The sequence below is a fragment of the Sus scrofa genome, chromosome 15 (assembly GCF_000003025.6).
Source record: "Sus scrofa isolate TJ Tabasco breed Duroc chromosome 15, Sscrofa11.1, whole genome shotgun sequence".
NCBI lineage: Eukaryota > Metazoa > Chordata > Mammalia > Artiodactyla > Suidae > Sus > Sus scrofa.
This window is the reverse complement of record NC_010457.5, coordinates 16,587,669-16,613,968: the sequence shown is the minus strand read 5'-3', so window position 1 is coordinate 16,613,968 and position 26,300 is coordinate 16,587,669. Positions and strand designations below refer to the sequence as shown.

The 26,300-nt window shown below is 37.0% G+C and overlaps 1 protein-coding gene across 5 annotated transcripts in view; it reads right to left on the bottom strand.

Annotated features, from left to right (window-relative positions):
• The window catches only part of ZRANB3 (zinc finger RANBP2-type containing 3), a 313,369-nt gene that overhangs the window by 113,691 nt on the left and 173,378 nt on the right, over nucleotides 1-26,300 (bottom strand). For all 5 annotated transcript variants that reach the window (XM_021075255.1, XM_021075253.1, XM_021075252.1 and 2 more), the window contains 3 exons: nucleotides 18,820-18,998; nucleotides 17,142-17,373; nucleotides 16,237-16,322 (listed from right to left, as the gene is read on the bottom strand). In XM_021075255.1, coding sequence (XP_020930914.1) covers nucleotides 16,237-16,322; nucleotides 17,142-17,373; nucleotides 18,820-18,998 — 497 coding nt within the window. The remainder of the gene's footprint in view (nucleotides 1-16,236; nucleotides 16,323-17,141; nucleotides 17,374-18,819; nucleotides 18,999-26,300) is intronic.

Here is a 26,300-nt window from a genome sequence, read left to right as displayed (position 1 = left end):
ATGAAAAAAAGAGCATTATAATATTACCATTTTGCAATGCCTAATGATTTAATAAATGACGTACTAAAGATTGACAGCTAGTAATATCACAAAAAGAGAGGACTTAGATACCATGGGCCTTCTAACAGAAACACATAACATCCCTAGAAAAGCAGAATTGTTAAAAAAAAATTGAAGTCCCTACATCAAGTATAGAGGACAGAGGAATATGTTAAACAACACCACCGAGATGCAAGCAACAAAATCCAGACGATAGTAACAATTTAGTTTTTTCAGCAAAGCCATTCTAAGAGGAAGTGTTATAGCAATACAAGCCCACCTCAGGAAACATGAAAAAGCTCAAATAAACAAGCTAACCTTACGTCTAAAGCAGCTAGAGAGAGAACAGAGAAGACCTAAAGTTAGTAAAAGGAAACAAATCATAAAGATCAGAGCAGAAATCAATTACATAGAAATGAAGAAAACCATAGAAAAGATCAATGAAACGAAAAGCTAGTTCTTGGAAAAGATCAACAAAATTGATAAACCCCTAGCCAGACTTATCAAGACCAAAAGAGAGAGGACTCAAACCAATAAAATTAGAAATGAAAAAGGAAGAGTAATAATGGACATCACAGAGATACAAAGGATCATAAGAGACTACTATATGCAACTGTACACCAATAAAACGGAAAACCTAGAAGAAATGGACAAATTCTTAGAAAAGTGCAATCTTCCAAGACTAAGCAGAGATGAAACAGAAAAGATGAATGGACCAATCACAAGAACTTAAATTAAATCTGTGATTAAAAAACTTCCAACAAACAAAAGTCCAGGACCAGACGGCTTCACAGGCAAATTCTATCAAACATTTAGAGAAGAGCTAACACTTCTCCTTCTGAAACTGTTTCCAAAAATTGCAGAGGAAGGGATGCTCCCAAACTCAATTTATGAGGCCACCAGCACCCTGATACCAAAACCAGACAAAGATAACATAAAAAAGGAAAACTACAGGCCCATTTCACTGATGAACATGGATGCAAAAATCCTCAAAAAATACTAGCAAACTGCATCCAACAATACATTAAAAGGATTGTATATCATGATCAAGTGGGATTTATCCCAGGGATGCAAGTGTTCTTCAATATCTCCAAATCCATCAGTGTGATACACCATGTTAACAAACCGAAGAATAAAAACCGTATTATCCTCTCAATAGATGCAGAAAAAGTCTTTGACAAAATCCAACACCCATTTCTGATAAAAACCCTTCAGAAAGTGGGCATAGAGGGAACCTACCTCAACATAATGAAGGCCATCTATGACAAACCCACAGCAAACATCATTCTCCATGGTGAAAAGCTGAAAGAATTCCCACTGAGATTAGGAACAAGACAAGGATGTCCACTCTCACCACTACTCTTCAACATAGTTCTGGAAGTCCTAGCCACAGCCATCAGAGAAGTAAAAGAAATAAAAGGCATCCAAATTGGAAAGGAAGGAGTAAAACTATCACTATTTGCAGATGACAAGATACTATACCTAGAGAATCCTAAAGACTCAACCAGAAAACTGTTAGAGCTCATCCATGAATTTGGCAAAGTCGTAGGACACAAAATTAATACACAGAAATTGACGTCATTTCTATATTCTAACAATGAAAGACCAGAAAGAGAAATTAGGGAAGCAGTCCCATTCACCAGCACATCCAATAGAATAAAATACTTAGGGATAAACCTACCTAAAAAGACAAGAGACCTGTACTCTGAAAACTATAAGACACTGATGAAAGAAATCAAAGATGACACAAATAGATAGAAAGATATACCATGCTCATGGACTGGAAGAGTTAATATTATCAAAATGACTATACTACCTAAGGCAATCTACAGATTCAATGCAGTCCCTATCAAATTACCAAGGACATTTTTCACAGAACTTGAACAAAATATTTCAAAGTTTGTTTGGAAGCACCAAAGACCCAGAATAGCCAAAGCCATCCTGAAAAAGAAACATGGAGCTGGAGGAATCAGGCTCCCAGACTTCAGACTATACCACAAAGAAACAGTCATCAAAATTGTATGGTACTGGCACAAAGTCAGAAATATAGATCAGTGGAACAGGATAGAAAGCCCAGAATTAAACCCACCCACCTACAGCCAACTCATCTATGACAAAGGAGGCAGGAATATAGAAGGGAGAAAAGACAGCCGGTTCAAGAAATGGTCCTGGGAAAACTGGACAGCCACATGGAAAAGAATGAAATTAGAACACTCCCTAACACCATCCCCCAAAATAAACTCCAAACGGATTAAAGACCTAGGTATAAGACCAGACACTATCAAACTCTTAGAAGAAAAAATAGGCCAAACACTCTCTGACATAAACAACACCAACATCTTCTCAGATCCACCTCTTAGAGTATTGACAATAAAAAGAAAAATAAACAAATGGGACCTAATTAAACATAAAAGTTTCTGCACAGCAAAGGAAATCCTAAACAACACAAAAAGACAACCCACAGAATGGGAGAAAATCTTCGCAAGTGAATCGACTGACAAGGGATTCATCTCCAAAATTTATAAACACCTTCTGCAGTTCCATACCAAAAAAAAAAAAACAAACAACCCCATCACAAAATGGGCAGAAGAGCTAAACAGACAGTTCTCCAAAGAAGACACACAGATGGCCAAGAAACACATGAAAAGATGTTCAACGTCACTCGTTATTAGAGAGATGCCAATCAAAACCACTCTGAGGTACCACCTTACTCCAGCCAGAATGGCCATCATCAAAGTCTACAAACAAGAAGTGCTGGAGAGGGTGTGGAGAAAAAGGAACACTAGTACACTGTTGGTGGGATTATAAATTGGTGCAACCACTGTGGAAAACGGTATGGAGAGTCCTCAGAAAACTCAAAACAGAACTACCATTTGATCCAGCAATCCCACTCCTGGCCATCTATCCAGAGAAAACCAAGACTCGCAAAGACACATGTACTCTGATGTTCATTGCAGCACTATTTACAAAGCCAAGACATGGAAACAACCTAAATGTCCATCGACAGAGGAGTGGATCCAGAAGATGTGGTACATACACACAATGGAATATTTCTCAGCCATTAAAAAGAACGAAATACCAGCATTTTTTGAAACATGGATGGTCCTAGAAACTATCATGCTAAGTGAAGTCAGCCATACAATGAGACGCCAACATCCAATGCTTTCACTGACATGTGGAATCTGAAAAAAGGACAGACGGAACTTCTTTGCAGAACAGATGCTGACTCACAGACATTGAAAAGCTTATGGTCTCCGGAGGAGACAGTTTGGGGGGTGGGGGGATGTGCCTGGGCTGTGGGATAGAAATCCTGTGAAATCGGATTGTGATGATCATTATACAACTATAGATGTGATAAATTCATTTGAGTAATAAAAAAAAATGGGAAAAAATGCAAATCAAGACTGCTATGAGGTACCACCTTACACCAACCAGAATGGCCATCATCAAAAAATATACAAACAAGAAGTGCTGGAGAGGGTGTGGAGAAAAAGGAACACTAATGCACTGTTGGTGGGATTATAAATTGGTGCAACCACTGTGGAAAACGGTATGGAGAGTCCTCAGAAAACTCAAAACAGAACTACCATTTGATCCAGCAATCCCAATCCTAGCCATCTATCCAGAGAAAAGCAGGACTTGCAAAGTCATTTGTACTCTGATGTTCATTGCAGCACTATTTACATAGCCAAGACATGGAAACAACCTAAATGTCCATCGACAGAGGAGTGGATTCAGAAGATGTGGTACATATACACAATGGAATATTACTCAGCCATTAAAAAGAACGAAATACCAGCATTTTTTGAAACATGGATGGACCTAGAAACTATCATGTAAGCCATACAATGAGACACCAACATCAAATGCTTTCACTGACATGTGGAATCTGAAAAAAGGACAGACGGAACTTCTTTGCAGAACAGAGGCTGACTCACAGACATTGAAAAACTTATTGTCTCCAAAGGAGACAGTTTGGGGGTCGGGGGATGTGCTTGGGTTGTGGGATGGAAATCCTATAAAATTGGATTGTGATGATCATTGTACAACTACAAATTTATAAATTCATTGAGTAATAAAAATAAATAAATAAACAAGTAAATAACCACATAGATCCAGGAAATAGAGGAAAAACCTCTAGATTAAGAGAGACTTAAAGAGATTAAGACAGGGATTTCCCTCTATGGCTCAGTGGAAATGAATGTAACCAGCATCTATGAGGACATGGGTTCTATCCTTGGACTCACTCAGTGAATTAAGGATCTGGCATTGCCATGAGCTGTGGTGTGCGTCACAGATACGTCTTGGATCCTGTGGTGCTGTGGCTATGGTTTAGGCTGGCAGCTGTAACTCTGATTCAACCCCTGCCTGGGAACCTCCACATGCCGAGGGTGAAGCCCTAAAAAGACAAAAGACCAAAGACAAAGGAAAAAAAAAAAAAAGAGAGAGAGAGAGAGATTACTACAGATCTATCCTGAGCCTTATTTGAGTACTGACTCAAACAGCGGGGAAAAAAGTGTAAAATTACCATATTCACAGGATAATTGGAATTTAAACATTGATGGGATTTTTGATGTTAAGGGATTATTATAAATTTTAAAGAGTGAGTCCTTTTTTGAAAGAGTCCTTACTATCTAGAGATATATACTGGAATATTTAATGGGTCAAATGTGATGTCTAGGCTTTAGTTCAAAATAACATCAGGTGGTGGAGGTAAATGGGAGTAAAGTTAAACAAGACTGGCCATGAGTTGACAAATGTTGATGCTCTTGAAGACTACATGGGGGGCTAATTATTTTACTGTCTACTTTTGTATAGATTTAAGTTTTCCACAATAAAACATTAAAAAGAAGACCAGCGTCATGGCTCAGTGGTTAACGAATCCGACTAGGAACAGTGAGGTTGTGGGTTTCATCCCTGGCCTTGCTCAGTGGGTTAAGGATCCAGCATTGCCATGAGCTGTGGTGTAGGTTGCAAACATGGCTCGGATCCCTCGTTGCTGTAGCTCTGGCGTAGGCCAGTGACTACAGCTCCAATTCGACCCCTAGCCTGGGAACCTCCATGTGCCTGGGAGCAGCCCAAGAAATGGCAAAAAGACAAAAAATAAAAATAATAAAAAAAATAAAAATAAGTCCAGAATATAAACTAAGAAATAAAAGTCATCATCAGGAGTTCCATTCATGGCTCAGTGGTTAACGAATCCCACTAGCAGCCATGAGGACGCAAGTTTGATTCCTGGCCTTGCTCAGTGGGTTAAGGATCTGGTGTTGCCCTGAGCTGTGGTGTAGGTCACAGGTGCGGCTCAGAACCCATGTTGCTGTGGCTACGGTGTAGGCTGGCGGCTACAGCTCCGATTAGACCCCTAGCCTCGGACCCTCCATATGCTGCCGGTGGGGTCCCAAAAGACAAAAAGAGAAAAAGAAATAAAGTCATCAATTCCAGGAATGGAAAAATAAAATTCAGAAAGACAGCTTTACACCATTTCTAAAGAAAAACCAATCCAGAATGCAGCAGAAACAGAAGGGTGTAGGAGGGAGGACTCCAGGAAATATTAAAAAAAAAAAAAAAGATTACTTTATGTGCTTGTATGACCTTTTGGAAGCTGACAGATCTGTTGGGGTTTTTGCATTAAAAAAAAGAAAAAAATAGTGATGGCTATAGAGAAAAACAAAAAATGAAATAAAACAGAATTAAAAATAAAAAGTTGGGAAGAAAGGAACAGTGAAGTACTTGAAGCATTAAAAAACACCATTAATTTATTTGGTCTATTTATTCCATTTATTTAGTCAACCATATAAACACAGAAACTGAATTACAAAATAATTCAAATATTGGAAAGAGAATAGAAGAAAAGTGGTGGGTGGCAAGAGGTTTTTAAATTACTGCTCTTTCAGTTTTTAGTTTTATGATTTGGACAAGTTACTTAACCTTTCAAATCTCAGTTTACTGATCTATAAAATGGACATACTATCATCAATCTCATAGGATTGTGGAAAGAATTAAAGATAGTATATAATATATAAAATGTAACACTATATATCATATATAAAATGTAATACTATGTATCCAATAAAATTATATAGTTCAGTTATTGTTATAGAAGTATCCTAAAAATTGTGTTCAATGAAAAAGCATATTTACATAAAATTGCCTATCTACCTACCTATCCTCATGTATCTAAGCAGAGAAACTATCTAGAGGGAAAGTTACCAAAATACTTTAGTACTGCTTATCTCTGAATAGTGAGAGTGTTGTTGATTTGGACTTATTTTTAAAATCTTTTCTCTCAGATTTGTTAAAATAAGTATGAATCATTTTCTCCAATGCAAAAAACTATCTTTAAGTTAGTAAAAATAAAGAAAATAAAACAACTTAAAAGAAAATGTTAAAACATGGGAAAATGTGATACTAAGTGAAAGTAGCAGATGATAGCGTCACATATAGGCTATGCTAAAATTTAAAACTATGTAAAAATTGTTACATATATGGACAAGGGTAGAAATCAAAAGTGAAAACATAAATTTACTTTTTAGTACAGTTGGATTATGGTATTTGCTTTTCCATTTTTATTGTACAGTATTATATACTATTGTTTTATTGTTATATATCTATATAAGTATGCATATTTTATAATTTCTTATATCAAGACAAAATTTACCTCTTCATTAAGTTTCATTCCTTGATAATAGTTTTATCCTCTGAGGCCACAAAGACAAAAGTCTAATTCCTTTAAAACATGACAGATCTTTAAATATTTAAAGACTTGTTCCCTCTAAGTCTTCTCTTTTTCAAATTCCTAGAGGCTTCATAAGATCAAGCTCTATGTCTTACTCATCTTTGTATTGCTGGCAGGTCTGAAATAATGTCTCAAATATAGTAGGCAATCAATAATATTAGGCATTTGTAGAACTGAAAATGAAATCCTCTCATTATTCTGATAACCATTTCCCACATATGTTTTCATTTGTTAACATGTTTCTTAAGATAGGACTTTATTTTTTTTTTTTGTCTTTGTTGTTGTTGTTGCTATTTCTTGGGCCGCTCCTGCAGCATATGGAGGTTCCCAGGCTAGGGGTCGAATCGGAGCTGTAGCCACCGGCCTACGCCAGAGCCACAGCAACGCGGGATCCAAGCCGCGTCTGCAACCTACACCACAGCTCACGGCAACGCCGGATCCCCAACCCACTGAGCAAGGGCAGGGACCGAACCCGCAACCTCATGGTTCCTAGTCGGATTCGTTAACCACTGCGCCACAACAGGAACTCCTTTTTTTTTTTTTTTTTTTCGTCTTTTTGTCTTTTTGTCTTTTCCAGGGCTGCACCCTCTGCGGCATATGGAGGTTCCCAGGCTAGGGGTCTAATTGGAGCTGTAGCCGCTGGCCTACGCCAGAGCCACAGCAATGCCAGATCTGAGCCGCATCTGTGACCTATAGCACAGCTCATGGCAACGCTGGATCCTTAACTGACTGAGCAAGGCCAGGGATCGAACCCGCAACCTCTTGATTCCTAGTCAGATTTGTTAACCACTGTGCCACAACGGGAACTCCCCAAGATAGGACTTTTAATTCCCTTTTGGTTCCTGGAATTCCTTGGCTCCAGGGATTTTTCTACAAGTTACTTCAACCACTCCACTCCCATAGCTATAGCTGATCCTGAAAACAGATCTACCTGGTAAATTCAGACATTACACTCTCTAGTACCCCCATCCTTTTCCCCCAACTTGTTCATGTATACCTACTGTGTCTTGATTAACTCATCAGGACCTGTCAGTCAACTTTCACCATATCATGATACCCTTCTTGTCTTCACATCTTTCCTCACCTTGTTTTGACTTCTGAGTTCTATACATTAGCTTTGTTTTTATCAATATAATATAACTTTCCTTATCCTACAATCCATGCTTTGGGAGCTATTGAAAAAAAATATATCTTGGTTAGATGCAACTGTAAGTCTTTTCCAAGCCTGTATACATGCTACTGTGAAAATCATACCTTAGAGAAGACTGATTCCATTACAAATTTAGAATTATTGATCTCAAATCGTTACTTGTTACATCAGTTTGACCACATTAATCTGTTATCTCATTCCCCTATTTAGCAAAAGCTCAGACCATGTCAACATTCATCAACCTTTGACTTTTCCATTTCTCTGAAAACATACTTGTCTTTCCAATACCCCAGAGACAATAAAAGTATACAAACTTCCTCAACTTCTCACCAACCCATAAACTATGGATATACTCAATACCATAAAGCCATAAAAAAGGTCGAAGGTATCTAGGTATACAAAAAAAAAAAAAGGACAAAAATGTTACAATTGTGGCTCAGCAGGTTAAGGATCCAATGTTGCCTCTCTGAGGATGTGGGTTTGAACCCTGGCCTTACTCAGTGGATTAAGGATCCGGCATTGCCAAAGCTGTGGTGTAGGTTGCAGATGCAGCTCAGATCTGATGTTGCTGTGGCTGTGGTATAGGCCAAAGCTACAGCTCTAATTCAACGCCTAGCCTGGGAATTTCCATATGCTGAAGAGACGACCATAAACAGAAAGAAACAAACAAAACAGATAAATAAATCAAGGAAAAAAGAATGTATATGTTTATAGCAACTAGTAAAAAAAAAAAGTAGGAATTTGATTTGCTTAAAAATGCACACAATTTCTGTGCAAAGATTGAAAGCTACATAAAGTTGTCTAAAGGGAGGGAAATTGGGGTGAAAGGGAGATTTTTCAAAGAATATATGATTCTATAGGTTTAGAATTTTGAACCATGTGAAAATGTTGTCTTAAAAAATAACAAATAGGAGTTCTCTTGTGGCGTAGTGGGTTAAGGATCCAACATTTTTATTGCAGCTGCTTGGATCACTGCTGTGGCATGGGTTTGATACCTGGCCTAGGAACTTCTACATGGCATGTGCTCAGTCAAACAACCCACAAACAACCCAACTGAAAAGTGGGCAGAAGACCTGCATAGACATTTCCCCAAAGAAGACATACAGATGGCCAACAGGCACATGAAAAAATGCTCAGCATCACAGATTGTTAGAGAAATGCAAAGCAAAACTACTATGAGATACCATCTCACACCAGTCAGATTGCCATCATTAGTAAGCCTATAAACAACAATTGCTGGAGAGGATGTGGAGAAAAGGGAATCCTCCTACATTGTTGGTGGGAATGTAAATTGGTACAACCACTATGGAAAACAATATGGAGGTACCTCAGAAAACTAAATGTAGAACTACCATATGACCCAGCAATCCCACTCCTGGGCATATATCTGGACAAAATTTCCATTGAAAAAGAAACATGTACCATTATGCTCATTGCAGCACTATTCACAATAGCCAAGATGTGGAAACAACCTAAATGTCCATCGATAGATGAATAGATACAGAAAAGGTAGTACATATACACAATGGAATACTACTCAATCATAAAAAAGAACGAAATAATGCCATTTGCAGAACCATTGATGGAACTAGAGACTCATACCAAGTGAGGTAAGTTAGAAAGAGAAAGACAAATCCCACATGATATCACATATCCAGAATCTAATATATGGCACAAATGAACCTATTTGTAAAAAAGAAACAAACTCATAGACATGGAAAACAGACTTGTGGTTGCCTACGGGGAGAGAGACAGAAAGAGAGAGTGGGATGGTCAGGGAGTTTGGGGTTAATAGATGCTAACTACTGCATTTGGAGTGGGTAAGCAATGAGATCCTGCGGTATAACACAGGGAACTAACTATATCTAGTCACTTGTGATGGAACATGATGGACGAATATGATGTGAGAAAAAGAATGTATATATTTGGGAGTTCCTGTCATGGTGCAGCAGAAATGAATCTGACTGGGAACCATGAGGTTGCAGGTTCGATCCCTGGCCTCGCTCAGTGAGTTAAGGATCTGGTGTTGCCGTGAGCTGTGGCGTAGGTCACAGATGCGGCTCGGATCTGGTGTTGCTGTGGCTGTGGCGTAGGTCGGCAGCTACATCTCCAATTAGACCCCTAGCCTGGGAACCTCCATATGCCACAGGTACAGCCCTAAAAAGACAAAAGACAAAAAAAAAAAAAAACCCCAAAAACCAAAAAACATGTATATATTTGTATAACTGGGTCACTATGCTGCACAGCAGAAATCAACAGAACATTGTAAATCAACCATAAAAAAAAACAAGTAGGGGTTCCTGTTGTGGCTCAGTGGAAACGAATTCGACTAGCATCCATGAGTACGCAGGTTCAATCCCTGGCCTCACTCAGTGGGTTAAGGATTTGGTGTTGCCGTGAGCTGTGGTGTAGGTCACAGACATGGCTTGGATCTGACATTGCTGTGGCTGTGGTGTAGGCCAGAGGCTATAGCTCCAATTTGACCCTGAGTCTGGGAACCTCCATATGCCATGGGTGTGGCCCTAAAAAGACAAAAACAAACAAACAAATAAAACTGGTAAATCTAATCTTTCATGCTTTAAAATCCCACAATGCAGAGACTGGGATGGGGGTAGGGATGGGAAATTATTGTTTAATGGGCATAGAATTTCAGTGCCCATTAAAATCCTGGAGGTGGATAGTAGTGATGGTTGCACAACAATATGAATGTACCTAATATTACTGAACTATAAACTTAAAAATGGTTAACGTGGTAAATCTCCTCAAGCATATTTTACTGTAATAAAAAGCCCCACAACAATAATAATAACTAAACACCACAAAACACCCTTCAATGCCTTCTTGCTGCTATTGTGATGAATAAAACCCTGTATAACATGACCTGCCTAACTCCATCTTGTCTTGAGACCTTCTTTTCAATGAGCTCAAGAATATTCAGCTGAACAGAACTTCTTTTAATTCCTCAAAGACATAGCAATCTCTCCTGCTCTAAGCATTACCACAGAAAATTCCTCTTCCTGGAATGCAAATAAATACCACTTACTCACAGGATGCCTCTTCTGTCCTCTCTGACTTGATTACAACTACTGTACTGTACTCTGCTATAGTGTCCTTTACTTCCTTTTTAATGATACTTATCACAACTATAATTATATGGTTAGTGTCTGACTAGAACACCCAACCAAGGCTGAGACCGCTTGGGTCTTGTTCTCTAACACATACTTGATGCCTAGCACATGGCATGGTAAATAATAGGAACCCTATAAACATTTTTAGAATGTATGGATTAATTCAAAATTAAACTTTACTCCACATATAGTCTAATCAATGAGCAGAGTAGAACCATCTCTCACTTTAGATGTACTCTGATCAATGTGTCCCCAGCATTTCTTTACTTTTTACCAGTTATGACAGATACTTGACTTTAATTTAGCCTAGGGTTATTCAAAACCAGAAGTCTGTTTGAACTGAACTACTGATAACAGGTTAGCATTCTCAAGTTCCTTCCACACAAAACAGATATCCTAAGCATAACTGCAGAATTATCCTATTAACTTTTACCTAATTATCTTTCAAAATTGTCTCTGCTATCCAGTATATTAACTATTTCTCTCATATTGGAGCCATTTGCAAATGGAATAGACCTGACCTCTATTTATCCACAGATGAGAACATTAAATGCAACAGTGCAAAGGACAAAGTACAGTACACTTCCATAAAAGGTAATTCTTGAAGCTGACATAACCTATTAACACTTTTGGGGAATGACTATAAATACTTTTCATAGGTACTATCACCCAGCATTTTCCCTCTCATAAAAATTTAAATAACTATTTCTCCTAAGAGGTGGCACTGGCACAAAATATCAGCTGTAAAGCAAGTTCAAAATTTTTGATAAATTGCTACGAAGATATTCTTAACCTTTAAGTATGACATCAGGGAGGTGGTTGCTGATAAGAGGATGCATGGCTGGATTATCCAAACATTTATTAAAGTTGTCATTCCTTACATCTTTCTTACTACCAGGAAAAAGTGGGGAAAAAATGCAAGAAGAAGTCAGATACAGGGCAAGACATTTAAACTCACCAGATACGTATAAAATGATAGAGGGGACTATGTGATGATAAAGTCTTTTAGCTCTAATGCGCTAATGGTTGACAAGTGAATATGCTGTCTTCAAATCATATTTGTATTTATGGTTTTCTCTAAATAAAACTCAGTAGAGTGAATGATGTGAAGGATCTTGGATATGGGATGCTCTGACAGAATAATACTTTCTCTGTGCCTCTTAAATTAAACCAGGTAGGTGGTTACCTAGACCTAGAGTTTTCATCTCCAAATCACATTCGCATTCACATTATTAGATTTCTGTTTGCCATCACTTACATATTTAATAAAATTTACAAAGGCAAAGCTGTATTTTTCCTCATGCTTCATTTAGCTTTATTTTTAATACAGCAAAATATAAAATAAGGATCTAGAACTGAATAACTAACTATAATTTGGTTTCTGCAAAATTCTAGTGTGAAAATAACAACTTCAGAGAATCATGACATTATAGAAAAAAATTCAACATTCCACAGACTAACTTAAAATGCCAGGAAGTGGCTTAATCTGAATTAAAGTCTATGGAACCATAGCACTTTCAAGGTAAAGAAGTAAAGGAATAACATAAAACTTCTGAAATGGAATCTGGAAGAAAATGCCTCGAGAAGAATGATAATAATCTTGAAATGGCTTTCTCTAGAAAACAGGAAATAGAACACAATCTCCTTGATCATAAAGCATTTCATAAAGATAAATTTCTCTTTGAAATAATGATCACATTAATAAACAAAAAAAGAACAGGTATACACCTCTGTTGCCATCTGAGAATTCCCAATCAGAAAATAGAAAAAAGAAATGTATTCTGACCACTTAGGTTTTCCTAGACCCCAAAAGGTAAATCCTGCTAATGTGTATTTTTTACATAAGCAAAACTTTTGGCACTTATAGTCTGCAAGAATTATGACTAAGGGCTCTCCAACAACATCCAGCATTGTGCCTATTTGACATTATCTCTTAAAACCAGTTATTATTATCTATGTAGAGAAAGACAATTGGCTTTTTAACGGAAACTTTGTGCTAGGATACCTTAATGAATTCTCTTTTGTTTTGAACATTTTTAAGCTCATTGTTTTGGGTCTTCTAAAAAATACTATTGGCTGCAAATAATGATAATTTTTCCTTTTCTTTCCAATTTTGACCTCTCATTTTGAGTAGATGAACTTATGCCTCCAGAATAAAGGTAAAGTGTGATGAAAGTAACACACTTGCCTTGGTTTTAGTGTTTCATTTGATGGTGGCTTTGGGCTTAAAATACATGCATACATGCACAAGCATATAGATATAGACATAGATTATATGTGTTTATAGGTATATAAACATCACATATGAATACCTTAAAATTATTAAAAACTGTAACCAAAGATAAATGCTGAACTTGCTCAAATTACATCTCAGCAAAAATAGAGAAAATGAAAGTTTTCCTTTTCATTATTAACATGGTTTTGTGTGTGTGTGTGTCTTTTGTCTTTTTAGGGCCTCACCTGCAACACATGTCCCAGGCTAGGGGTCCAATCAGAGCTGTAGCCGCCAGCCTATGCCACAAGCTACAGCAATGCCAGATGCAGGCTGCATCCGTGACCTACACTATAGCTCACAGCAATGCTGGATCCTTAACCCACTGAGCGAGGCCAGGGATCGAACCTACAACTCTATGGTTCCTAGTTGGATTTGTTTTCACTGCACCAGGATGGGAACTCCAACATGATAAATTATATAAATAGTTCTCCTAATATTAAACTATGGCTGAATTCCTCATATAGATCGAGTTGCATATGGTTAATGTTATGCTTTTAATGAGTTTCTGATTTATAATAATATTGAATAGTTCTGCATTTACAGTTCTAAGTAGAGAAAGGTCATTAGTTTTGGGTGGTTGTGTGCTATTTTGTTGGGTTTTTAGTATCAATGTTAAACTGCCTTCATACAAAAAATTTGGAAGTTCTCTTTCTATCTCTGTGTTCTAGGGCCCTTTAAAAAGCATCAGAGGAGTTCCTGTCGTGGTGCGGTAGAAACAAATCTGACTAAGAACCATGAGATTGCGGGTCTGATCCCCGGCCTCGCTCAGTGGGTTAAGGATCCGGCGTTGCCATTAGCTGTGGTGTAGGTCACAGAGGCGGCTCAGATCTGGCGTTGCTATGGCTATGGCGTAGGCCAGTAGCTACAGCTCCAATTCAACCCCTAGCCTGGGAATCTCCATATGCCACAGGTGTGGCCCTCAAAAGATAAAAGACAAAAAAAAAAAAAAAAAAGCTTCAGAACACCATAATAACATGAGGTTATCTGAGGAAACTGTAGAAAGAGAAAAATAAAACATGTGCATACATATTGAGAAAAAAGGTAAGCAATTCATATCACGGATAAAGAGCTTACTTCTGTAATATATAAAGATTTCTAGTATATCAATAAGAAAAAAGTCAGTAAGTTTAGTAAAATGAAGGGCCAGAAACACAGACAACCAACAGAAAAAACAATGACTCTTATATGTATGAAAAAATGTTCAGGGGCATTTGATAACATAAGGGGATAAATGTTCGTTAAAACTACTATCAGATCATGGTGGCAAGAAAAAATAATGTCTATTTGAGTATGTTGGCAAGATGTGGGGAAAAAGACAATCTTACTACTAGTGGGAATATGTATTGGTATAGGCTTTGTGGAACATAACCTGCAAACATCTATAAAATATAAAAATGCAAATGCTAGAGTGCCCATCGTGGCTCAGGGGTTAGCGAGCCCAACGAGCATCCATAAGGACACTGGTTTGATCCCTGACCTCACTCAGTAGGTTAAAGATCTGGCGTTGCCGTGAGCTATGCTGTAGCTCACAGGCACAGCTCGGATCTGGCTGTGGCTGTGGTCTGGCTGGCGGCTACAGCTCCAATTAGACCCCTAGCCTAGGAACCTTCATATGCTGCAGGGAAGGCCCTAAAAAGACAAAAGACCAAAAAAAAAAAAAAATGCAAATGCCCTTTGTACCAGAAATTCCACTTATATTAAATTTATCTTACAGATTTAGTTCCATATGTATAACATGAAATATTAAAATACCTAGTAAATATTAAGTGCTCACTATGGGCCAGTCACTGTTCAAGATCTTACAAATATTAGCTAATGTAAATTTTTTTTTGCTTTTTAGGGCTACACCTGTGTGGCATATGGAAGTTTCCAGGCTAGGGGTCAAATCAGAGCTGCAGCTGCTGGCCTATGCCACAGCCACAGCAATGAGGGATCCAGTGCACCAAGGCTGGATCTATGTCGTGGCTTGCATCGCCAGATCCTTAACCCACTGATCAAGGTCAGGGATCAAACCTGCATTATTATGGATACTATTTAGGTTCTTAATCTGCTGAGTCACAATGGGAACTCCTGCTACTGTAAATATTATAATAACTCTCAGAGGTAGGAATAATAAGCCTCTGTTTTTAGAGCTGAAGAAATTAAGGTATAGGGAGGTAAAATTACTTTCCCAAAATGAAACATCTGGTAAGTACTAAATGTGAAAATAAAACAAAGGTGGTCTAGGTCTAGTTTTAAATGCACTTTGCCACTATAACATACTACTTCTCAGCATGTTCATGGACAGTCATTGCTGCACTGTATGCAACAGCTATATAACACAAATATCTATTAATAGACTGCATAAGTAAATTATAGTGAATCTAAACAGTGGAATACACACATCATTTAAAAAGAATGCCAAAGCTCTTCTAGCAACTAATATGCAAGAATCTCCAAAACATCATAGGCAAAGACAGCAAACTGCTGAACAATGTATGCATAAATAAAATGAAATAATATGATACATACATAACCCTATGTTCTTTTTCATGCATGGAGTATCACCAGAGGGAACACAAGAAACTGCCAACATTGGTTACCTGGGAAGGGATAAGGTTGACTGGGAGACACAAGTGGAATGGGCATTTACTTTTCATTTTTGTATGATGGGCACATTTATCTAGGCAATACAAATAAATAATTTCAAAAATGAAATACATATAAGGCAAAAAAAAAAATAAAGAAAAACTGCCATTATCTACTCCTTTTATTATTTTAAACAGGGGTTATCCACACAAGATTTCACTAGATATTATTCCATAGCTACCACAGTTTGAAAAACACTGGAACAAAGAATAATTAATAAAGAGCAAAGCTCATTGTACATATGTGAGGATTAAAACTTACAGAAAATAGTTTGTCATACCTGACATGCGCATTACAGTATCTTCTGGCATAGTCGGTCCATGTTCCAAACTTTTGTGGAAAGAGAGCTTCAATCTGCATGAAAAGCTGTAATAACACAAGCTCTCTTAATGTGTTATAATATTTTTTTTTCCCTCTTTTGGCCGCCCCACAGCACATGGAGTTCCAGGGCCAGGGATCAGATCTGAGCTGCAGTTGCAACCTAAGCTGCAGCTGCAGCAATTCTAGATCCTTAACACATTGTGCTGGGCCGGGGGTTGAACCTGTGTCCCAGCACTCTCAAGATACTGCCAATCCCTGTTGTGCCACAGCAGGACCTCCAATGTGTTGTAATATTTTCAAGTAAATTATTATTACTATGATAATAAACCCAGTTAATGAAATAGTAAAAAGTGAAAAAATCTACCTCTTTTTCCTCAAGGATTCTCTTTCTTCTCCATCCTCCCATCCTTGCCAACCTATTTCCTCAGGAATAACTGCTATTCTCTTCTTCAATATACATTTATATATTTTTGTATGCCTCTATATGCTTATTTATATATTTTCTTTTAGTCAATAAAGAGGATCATATTATATACACAACTAGAAGTTTGTCTCCCAAAACATGTCTTAGACATAACTAAAGAGGTGTCTAGAATTTCCCAATATGCTCTTAAGCTATTTGAAGCATCTAATTTAAAATTAAAAATTGTAAAAACAGGAGTTCCCTGGTGGGTTAAAGACCTGGTGGTGTCACTGCTGAGGCTTGGGTTGCTTTTGTGGTGTAGGTTTGATCCCTGGCCCAAGAATTTCCACATGCCATGAGTGTGGCCAAAAAGAAAAAAAAGAAAAGAAAAATTGCAAAAATGGTGCAATTTGATTGATTCAATTCTTTTTTTAAAGCCCAAAGTATAAGAATTTCCATACCTCCTCAGGCCTTCCCAAAGCTGGAGTTCCTGTAAGAAGAATGGCTCGTTTGGCTTTCTGTACCACTGGCAATAAAATCCTGCTGCGAGTTGCATTTCTGGACTTCATGTAGTGTGATTCATCTACAATAACTACTTTGAAGTTCTGATTATTCAGTGCATCTATCAAAGTCTCTGCATCTGTGGTTAAAAGACCGTAACCCAGAACTGTCACTTTGCTGGTCGATATTCTCCTGGAAGAGAAAATCCATGTATTTTAAAAATGTTTTAGTAACCTGTTTATCATAAACAATACAATTCTTTGGGAAGAAATACAGAGGAGAAGAAAGAAGAGGAAAAATAAGTAGAGACAGATACCACCAAAACCCATTCTCTTTTACGATTTTACCTTCTTTGAATATGGTAAGTCAGAATCTAAAATTTAGAATTTGGTTAACCAAAACCATTCTGTTGATTCCCAGCTAGCCACATTTAACTAGGATAAGAACATTACTTTCTGAGAATACTTGCTTCCATGCATCTAGAATCATGCACAAAAAGTAGATACTCAAACATTAGCTGACTATTCAAGGAAGCTTTCCTAAAAACAGGACAGCAAAAAGCTCAGGTGATACTGCGATTTTGAGTAGGATGATACTTAGTGTTACGGGTCTGTCCAGTGCACTGCAGGGCAATTCACATTCCTGAGCCCTTCACTGAAGGACTGTAGAGTCCCTATCGCTGACAACAAAAGTGTCCCTGGGGGTAATAAACTGTAGAGAAAAGAGGAGGGAGCCACTTCACACAAAGATACCCTGAGCTAAAGTTATCTCTGGTCTTTTGAACTATCTCAACTATAATTTAAATATCTATCATATTCTTTATCATACTGCAATGAAATTATTCATTTACGTATTTCTTTCCTTTATTATATCATATGATTGGTAAGGGCAGGGAATGTGTCTTACTCATGTACAGTGCTATGCTCTCAATGAGTGTGTGGAATGAAATAATTAGACAAATAAATGCATTAACAATAAAACATACCACTTTTCATTTTCTGTATCACCAGTGAGGAACACAGAATAATGTCAGTCTTCTGTAGTTCTCTATTTTCTAACAGAAAAGTCAGATCTCCCAAAGAACCAGTGCTAACATGACAACTGCTTCTTTTTTTTTTTTTTCTTCTAAAGGACAATAGCATTTAAGCCCTGGATAAATCTACTTAATATAGAGACTTACAAATTTCCTGCTGTACTCAAATACCAGAGAATGCTGCCCAAGAAAAGTACAGGGTTAATATTACTAATTAAATATAAGAGCAATATTCGAGGGCTTCAAAGGTCACTGTAGCTGCTATCCTGCCATGTATTGACTAGTGGACCATCCAGGAATAACTGGCATATAACAAAAGAAGGTACATGTATTTGCAGTAAATACATGTTGTCACATGTTGCTATACACCCAGAGCTGTTTCAAGTACCTGGAAGGCAATGGGTAAGTTTTTCTACCCTTAGCTAACATCCTACAGAAACATTACACTCTGGAATTTGAGTATCATCTAAAATATCCCAAATGTTACTCAAAGAAAAATATTAGCCACTATTTAATAGCAAGCGTATACTCCCAAAATGATAATAAAATTTATATGACCTAAAAGCTATAAAAATGATAGTGGTATTTTAAAATGTTGTTCTTACCCAATATCAGTTTTATTCTGAATAACATTGATTTCTTCTGGACCTAGCTCTGGGATCCATTTCTCTATTTCTTCTGTCCAAGGGTACCTCAGAGATGAAGGGACCACTATTAAAAGAGGCCATTCCTCCTTATAGAAGTAAGCGATGCCAATAGCTTGAATTGTCTTTCCTAGGCCCATCTAAATTAAAAATAGATAAATAAATGCTAGAATATTTTGAAAGAAATTATTTGTCAAATACTTTTATTTAAATGTATCATCAACAAAATAATTTTCTGATGAAAAATCAACTGGATTACATAGTCAGTAAAACACTCAAGATTATCATGATCTTTAAAATTTATTAAGCAAATTGTATTTTTTTCAAGTCATCAGCGATTGGACTTGGAAACAAAATGACCGCTTTTTTGAAATATCAGTTATACTGGTTTCAGACCAGCTAAATTTACAAAGATGTGTGTGATGAGTTCCTGTTGTGGCTCGGCAGGTTAAGAACTGACATAGTGTCCATGAGGATGCAGGTTCAATCCCTGGCCTTGCTCCATGTGTTAAGGATCTGGCACTGCTGCAAGCTGCAGGGTAGGCTGCAGATGCAGCTCGGATCCAGTGATGGCTGTGGTGCAGGCCTGCTCAACCACTAGCATGGGAACTTCCATATGGTATGGCTATAAAAACAAAAACACAAAAACAGAGATGTATGTGACCATTTATAACTTTTCTCTTAGAGAACACAAGTTAATATATACTTACACAGCACAATATCCTGTAATTTTGAAGTTAGAATAAGCCCTAGATCACATACATTTTGCAACAGGAGTAAGCACAGAGAGGTTAAATTACTTGTTCAAGTCCACAGGTAGTAACTGGATGAAAAGCAGTATGAGAACCCACATATTTGCTATCTTCACACTTGACCATTTTCAGTTATATCACGCTGGCCCATTTCTAAGCTGTACCCTTTAAAATATTAGTTACTAATTGAATGTTTATAGTGGTTTTGTTCATAATCTCCAGAAACTGGAGACAACCCAAATATACTTCAACTGGTGCATGAATAAAAACTGTGGGGAATCCATACAATGGAATACCATTGAGTAATAAAAAAAGGAACAAACCACCGCTACACACAAACACATGACTGAATCTCAAATGCATTTTGCTAAGTGAAAGAAGTCAGAAGCCAAAACTAGGTACTATCTGATTCCATTTTTATTTCATTCTAAAAAAGACAAAACAACATGGACAGAAAGCACATCAGGAGCTAAAGGGTGAGAGGAGGGCAGCACCATGAAGCGACTTCTGGGGACTGAAGGAAAGGCTACATCTTGTAGTGGCAGTTACATGAATGAACTGGGCAGGGCTCAGAATTGTACACTAAGAAAGATGAATTTGGGAATCAGGGATAAATTAGGCATTTGGGATTAAGAGACACTCACTACTATATAAAACAGATAACAAGGACCTACTGTATAGCACAGAGATATATTCAATATCTTGTAATAAACTATTATGGAAAAGAATCTGAAAAAGAATGGATACACATAAATGTATATATGTATGTATAATTGAATCACTTGGTTGTACACCTGAAACTAACTCAACATTGTAAATCAACGATAGTTCAATTTAAAAAAGAAAGAAAACTAGAGTTCCTGCTGTGGCTCAGTGATAACAAACCCAACTAGTATCCGCGATGATGTGGGTTCGATCCCTGGCCTCGCTCAGTGGGTTAAGGATCCATCATTGCCATGAGCTGTGGTGTAGGTTGCAGACATGGCTCAGATCTGGCACTGCTGTGGCTGTGGCATAGGCCAGCAGCTGAGGCTCTGATTTGATCCCTAGCCTGGGAACTTCCATATGCCGTGGGTGTGACCCTTAAAAAAAAAAGGAAAGAAAACTGAATTTACCCAAAAGGGTGAATTATACCCCAATAATGCTATCTTTTTAAAAAATAATTGTATTATGAATCATTAGAAAGACAAAAAGACATAGACCCTGCTTATTAGACTATTCATAGAGAAAAAAGACATAGAAACCTAAAACAATTTAAAGTAAGTTTTAAGTGCTAAGTGAAATTAAAGAAGAAAGGAGAAAAAGAAAGTTTTGGACTTCTAGCAAGCCTCCATTAAGAATACCTTGTTTCTTTTTTTTTTTTTTTCCACTAAACTTACTGCAGTAATCATTTCATGATGTTTTTAAGTCAAATTATTATGCTATCCCCCTTAAACTTACACAGTGGTTTTTATCAGTTGTATCTTAACAAAACTGGAAGAACAAAAAGAAAACCTTGTTTTCTTCTTGTATTTTTAACTACTGCTATTAACAATACTGAAAGTAATTATAGAATAATTCAAGTAAACTTACATTATTTGATTGATATATCAGTCAAACTCAAAGACAAAAGAGAACACTAGTGTGAATTGCCTAGGAAAATTTTTTTTTAATTGGCATAAAGCCCGCCAAATTGAAATATGGTAAATGGAATGTAGGAAATGATTTTGTTTCAGAGCTGCAATAGTAAGTGATGAGATATTCCTTTAAAAGTATGAGTAAATCAATGACTAAATAAAGATCAAGGACATTAAATTCTCTGGGACAGGGACGACTGAGGTAGAGAAAAAGTGTTTGCAGTTCTTAACAAAAGAAGTAACTGAAAGGCCTGTAGTCTAAGAGCAGTTATATTATTAGTGATCATTTCAAAGTTTTGAGGCATAACATTCACGTACAGAGTCAAAACTAGGTCTAAAAGCTTTCAACAAGATCCAGCTGAAGATAAAAAAAACAAGATCCAGTTGAAGATTTAAAAAAAAGGTTTTTTTGTACCTAGTATTTTAAGAATAAAATTGAGGTTAAGTTAGGCAGGTCCTGGTAACACATAATGGTAACTTAGGAATGGACACACACACATGAAAGCACACACACATGCGCACACATACGCTATGTATTTTATTATAAAAAAGAATATTTAACATCTTAATATTCTATATCTCTTTCCAAGAAATAGCGTACAACCTAACACTTAGTCCTACAAAGCCAAATTTAGCTTTACCTGATGGTGGTAGATATAGCCCTAAGAAAAAAGAACAAATTTGTACATAACTTAGTTTTGTAAATCCCAAGCAAAGAGCGATTATGCACCAACATACAGTATAATGACTGATCTGTTTCCTTGTCATCAAAGCCTTCTAATCCTCATAGCTGAAACCACTTAAACTAGATCCTGGGACCAACTTAGTTCCAAAGCAGTAGAAATTTAAGAATTACAGATCTTTACCAGGCTTGGCATTATTAGTGTTGCTGTGTTCCTACAACAACTCTGATCATGAGCCGGTTCCAGAAACTGAGTCATGGCTTTATTTTATGTGTGTGGACCATACTATGAACTTTGTGCCATAATCATTTGAGTCCCTAGTTTTGCTTCCTTCCATGGTTTCATAATTCCTTTCCTCTCTCCTCCCCCCCTTTTTTTTTCAGCTATGCCTATGGCATGAGGAAGTTCTCAGACTAGGGGTCAAACCCTAGCCACAGCAGCGACCTGAGCCACTACAGTGACAATGCCAGATCCTTAAGTCACTGAACCACCAGGGGACTCCCATAACTCATTTTCTTAATTTCAATTTCTCTAGAAATAGGGGTCTGTTTTCCTTCCCCAATGTTCTGTGAAATAAAATTCTTTATCTGGGACTCTGATTCTATTACTGGATCCTTACCTTCTGCTTGTTGCCAAATTTATTTAGTGCCAATCACCCCTGCATACCTGGACTTTGGTGCACTTCACATAGTGTGACCATATTAAGTTTTGCCCTTAATCCTAGGAAATAGTCTTTAATACTAAGGGGTGTTCTTTCTGGGGCTTCCTGTAAGCCAAGACAAGGTATTTATCAAGAGTCTCCCAGTTCCACAGGCTCAACCCTGATCTCTGCTTCCTTAGCACCACAGCAGTGCAGAAATCTCCCCTTAGTTCTTTATCCTCTCAGCTCCAAATTTCTGCTGAATTTCTGAGGTCTGACCCTGTGTGTGTGCAGTTTAGAAGATGGTCAATGACTGAGGGTAATATGTATGCAGATTTTTTTTTTAATTTTTATTTTGGGTCTTTCAAGTTTTCTTCTCTGGGATTTTTCTCTTTCTGTTCCAGTGGCACAATGAATAGTTTGGGAGCTAGCCAGAGTGAGACAGAGTAGTCTCTGACAGAAACAAGAACTCACCAGTAGTGGATTGAGGCAGCTGAAGAAGAATGGAAAGCCACTTTAGGGAGCTATGAATACTGTGTTAGTAAGTATAGCAAATTCTGAACATTTTCTCACTATTCTCAGCTATCTCATCACACTTTCCTAATAACATAAAAATCATGGCTGCCTTTATAAAACTAAATGATTACACTTAGAATATTAAGTATTAATTAAGAAACAAGGAGACATAAAGAAAGAATGGTTTGCAAACCAAGAAGTCTTAAGTATAACTAGTGGAAAGACTAATCTAGCTAAGGAGATGAAGCACTGAATACAAGAATAAAAAATGGGAGCAAAAAAAAGGATGCAATAAAGAATATGACTCCATTTTATAATGTTTCAATGCTGACAGCTTTCAAACCCCATCAGTCCCTCTTAACTTTTTCCCCAAATTTGGGCAAGGCAATAAGAAAACATGGCTGCTATTTCCTTTGGCACCAGAGAGAAATTCAAACCACATAAGCCCAGCCCACACATTGAGAACCCTTATCCTAGACCCACCCCACAAATCTAGTAAAAAAACCAAGCCAGTCTCCAATCCTTGTTTTCTCAAGTCATTTTCATGCCTGTTTAGCAGCCTACCCTCCTTTCCACCAATAGGAATACTATGTGAGTAAACAAACTTTTCCATATACTGTTGACATCCATGTGGCATCATCATTCTGGATTTCTGAATCAAACTTTGGGTGGAAGAGTCCATTCTGCCTCTTTGGGGTGATCACAACAAAGGAAAGCCATTTCTCAGTATATGTTAATAAGCAGGCACTGAGACTTATATGAAAAGTTTTCCTTGAGCTTTGATAACTTCAGTGAAAAATCTCAGAATCTGGTTAACTTGGAATCACCAAGAAGAATGAATTTCTGAATCTGCATACCCAATTCAGTTATCTGAATTACCTGAAGATACTATCCTGTCCTGGTTGGAGAATTCACTGAAAAATGAGATTGCAATCAGTTCTTACCTAGTGACCTTTCATGGTAACAGCCCCAAATCTTCAATTCTTTATTAAAGATAATGTACATAAATGACTAATGGTGATTTCTGGAAATCAGAAAGATATTTATCAATACAAATAAAGTGATCAGTTGCTAATTTCTTAGGTATTTATTTCTTAAGTATTTGCTATTGATTGTTCCTTTTTTGGGGGGCACCATCAGTACAAGATAAAAGTTTGATGGGACAAATTGAAACAAAAGATGACTCCAAATTAGAGAATAAAAATATAAGTGTAATTTCATGTTCCCATTAAGGATAAAAATGATAAACAGCATAAGATAGCCAACTTGTAGATAAAAACTATCAATAGAAAAATAATTGTCTCAAACTATTTTTACCCTAGAAATAAACTTTTAAAATATGTACTTAGAATTCAGTATTTTGGAAAGTTTTAAATAGCTCAATATTCAACTATAAAAGCATTAGCACACTTCAAGTAATTTAAGTATAGAGAAATAACACCGCTCCATGAAGATTCAAAGCTCTTAGCTCTCTCTGCCATAGAATTTGTTATGGAACTATCTACTGTTTGATAACGATTAAGGCTAAATCACCTATTAGGAAAAAAAGCCCCGACTCAATAGAAATACAACTGCTTAGGCAACTACTTAGAAGAATTTAAAAGAATACATTAATTTCAAGGATGTATTTTGTCAATATTTTCAAAATAATGAATCTATTTCATTTAGGAGAAAAATTTTAGGTTTTCTAAATGTCTTATTCCGTAAAATTATTAAAAGTAATTAAATAACAATGATCCTAGCTGACAAAGAGAATTCCAATTTCAATTTTTTATATTGTGATTGCTTTTATATAGCAATTGTATAGAGAAGATGCATACCTATTGAGATTTTTTAAAACTAGAAAACTTAACGTTATAAACAGCTTATACCTTTTAGAGTAAACATATGGATTTATCTTTACTTTTTTTTTTTGGCTGAGCCCTCGGCATGTGAAAGTTTGTGGGCCAGTGATTAAACCTGCACCAGATCAGTGACCCAAACCACATCAGTGACCGAACCACTGCAGTGCCAGATTCTTAACCTGCTGAGCCACACAGGAACTCCTGGTTTTATCTTTAGAATAGGTGGCCTATTTGTCCTAGAAGAGACTCCTTTGGAGGACCTTTTTAGGTATGTAGGTTTAAAATCTTAATGAGGAAGTAAATTAAGTCAAGAAACACAGGAAAGTGTCAGACCGAAAGCCTATATTCTATTATTTATTATTGTTAAGGAGATGTATGTTTTAGCAGAATTATTTCCATGTTCTTAATTTTCTTTCCTATAAAGAGGTTTAGAGGGTATATCTGAAAATTGTTATTGATTCTTAAACAAGTATGAGGGAGAGAGAGAGAGAGTGTGTGTGTGTGTGTGTCGTAGGGGATAAGGAGCAGGAAACAGAACATAGGAGTATGGATATACAAGCCTGACCTTGTCTCGACTCAATAATGAAGAGGCCATACTTTGGGAAAGATGCTGTCATACTTCGCTGATGGTCTGGTTCTTCCTCAGGGATGGAAGCAAGCTTTCCCCTGAAGGAAAGACACTAGGATCATGTGAGGCTGAAAAGGACATGGCCTTAGAGGGCAGCAGGACAGGGCAAAAAACTTCTTTCTCCAAAGACAAGACATTGAGTTGAGGATGAACCACATGAGTTGAAGCTCTACTCCAAAGTATGGCTTCATGATGCCCACTAGGGGGGCAGCAAGAATAAAGCAGTGAGAAAGCTCTGCAATGGACAGAGAGGATGGACCTGAGCCAATGTACCTTAAGAGTACCATTTCTAGTATAAGTAGATAGCTATAACACTTCTAATGTTATAGTTTTATTCTTGCCAGTTCTCTAGGGAAGTTTTAATAAAAGTCACAGCTTTACAAATGAGATAAAAGTATTGCTAACAGATGTTATCTGAGTAAAGGGAATAAGGATGTTAACTACTCATATTTCTGCAACTCTTCTGTAAAGATGAAGTAAATTCCAAATCAGAAGCTGGGTGAAAAATTACAGCTTGACAACCTATTATTAATTGTGCTGGGAGGAAGGACAAGAGGGATAGTCTATATTCTAAAAGGATTGGTCAAGAAGAAATGATACTAAGTATTTGAGAAAACATTAAAAGTAAACCTTTAAATTTTCTTTAAATTATTTTAAAAAGTCAGCATAACATGGATAGTAAAACATGAAAGGCAGCACAACAGATAATCTAAGATCAATTTCACATGTGAGTAGTGACGCAAACATTTTAAGTAGACTCTGA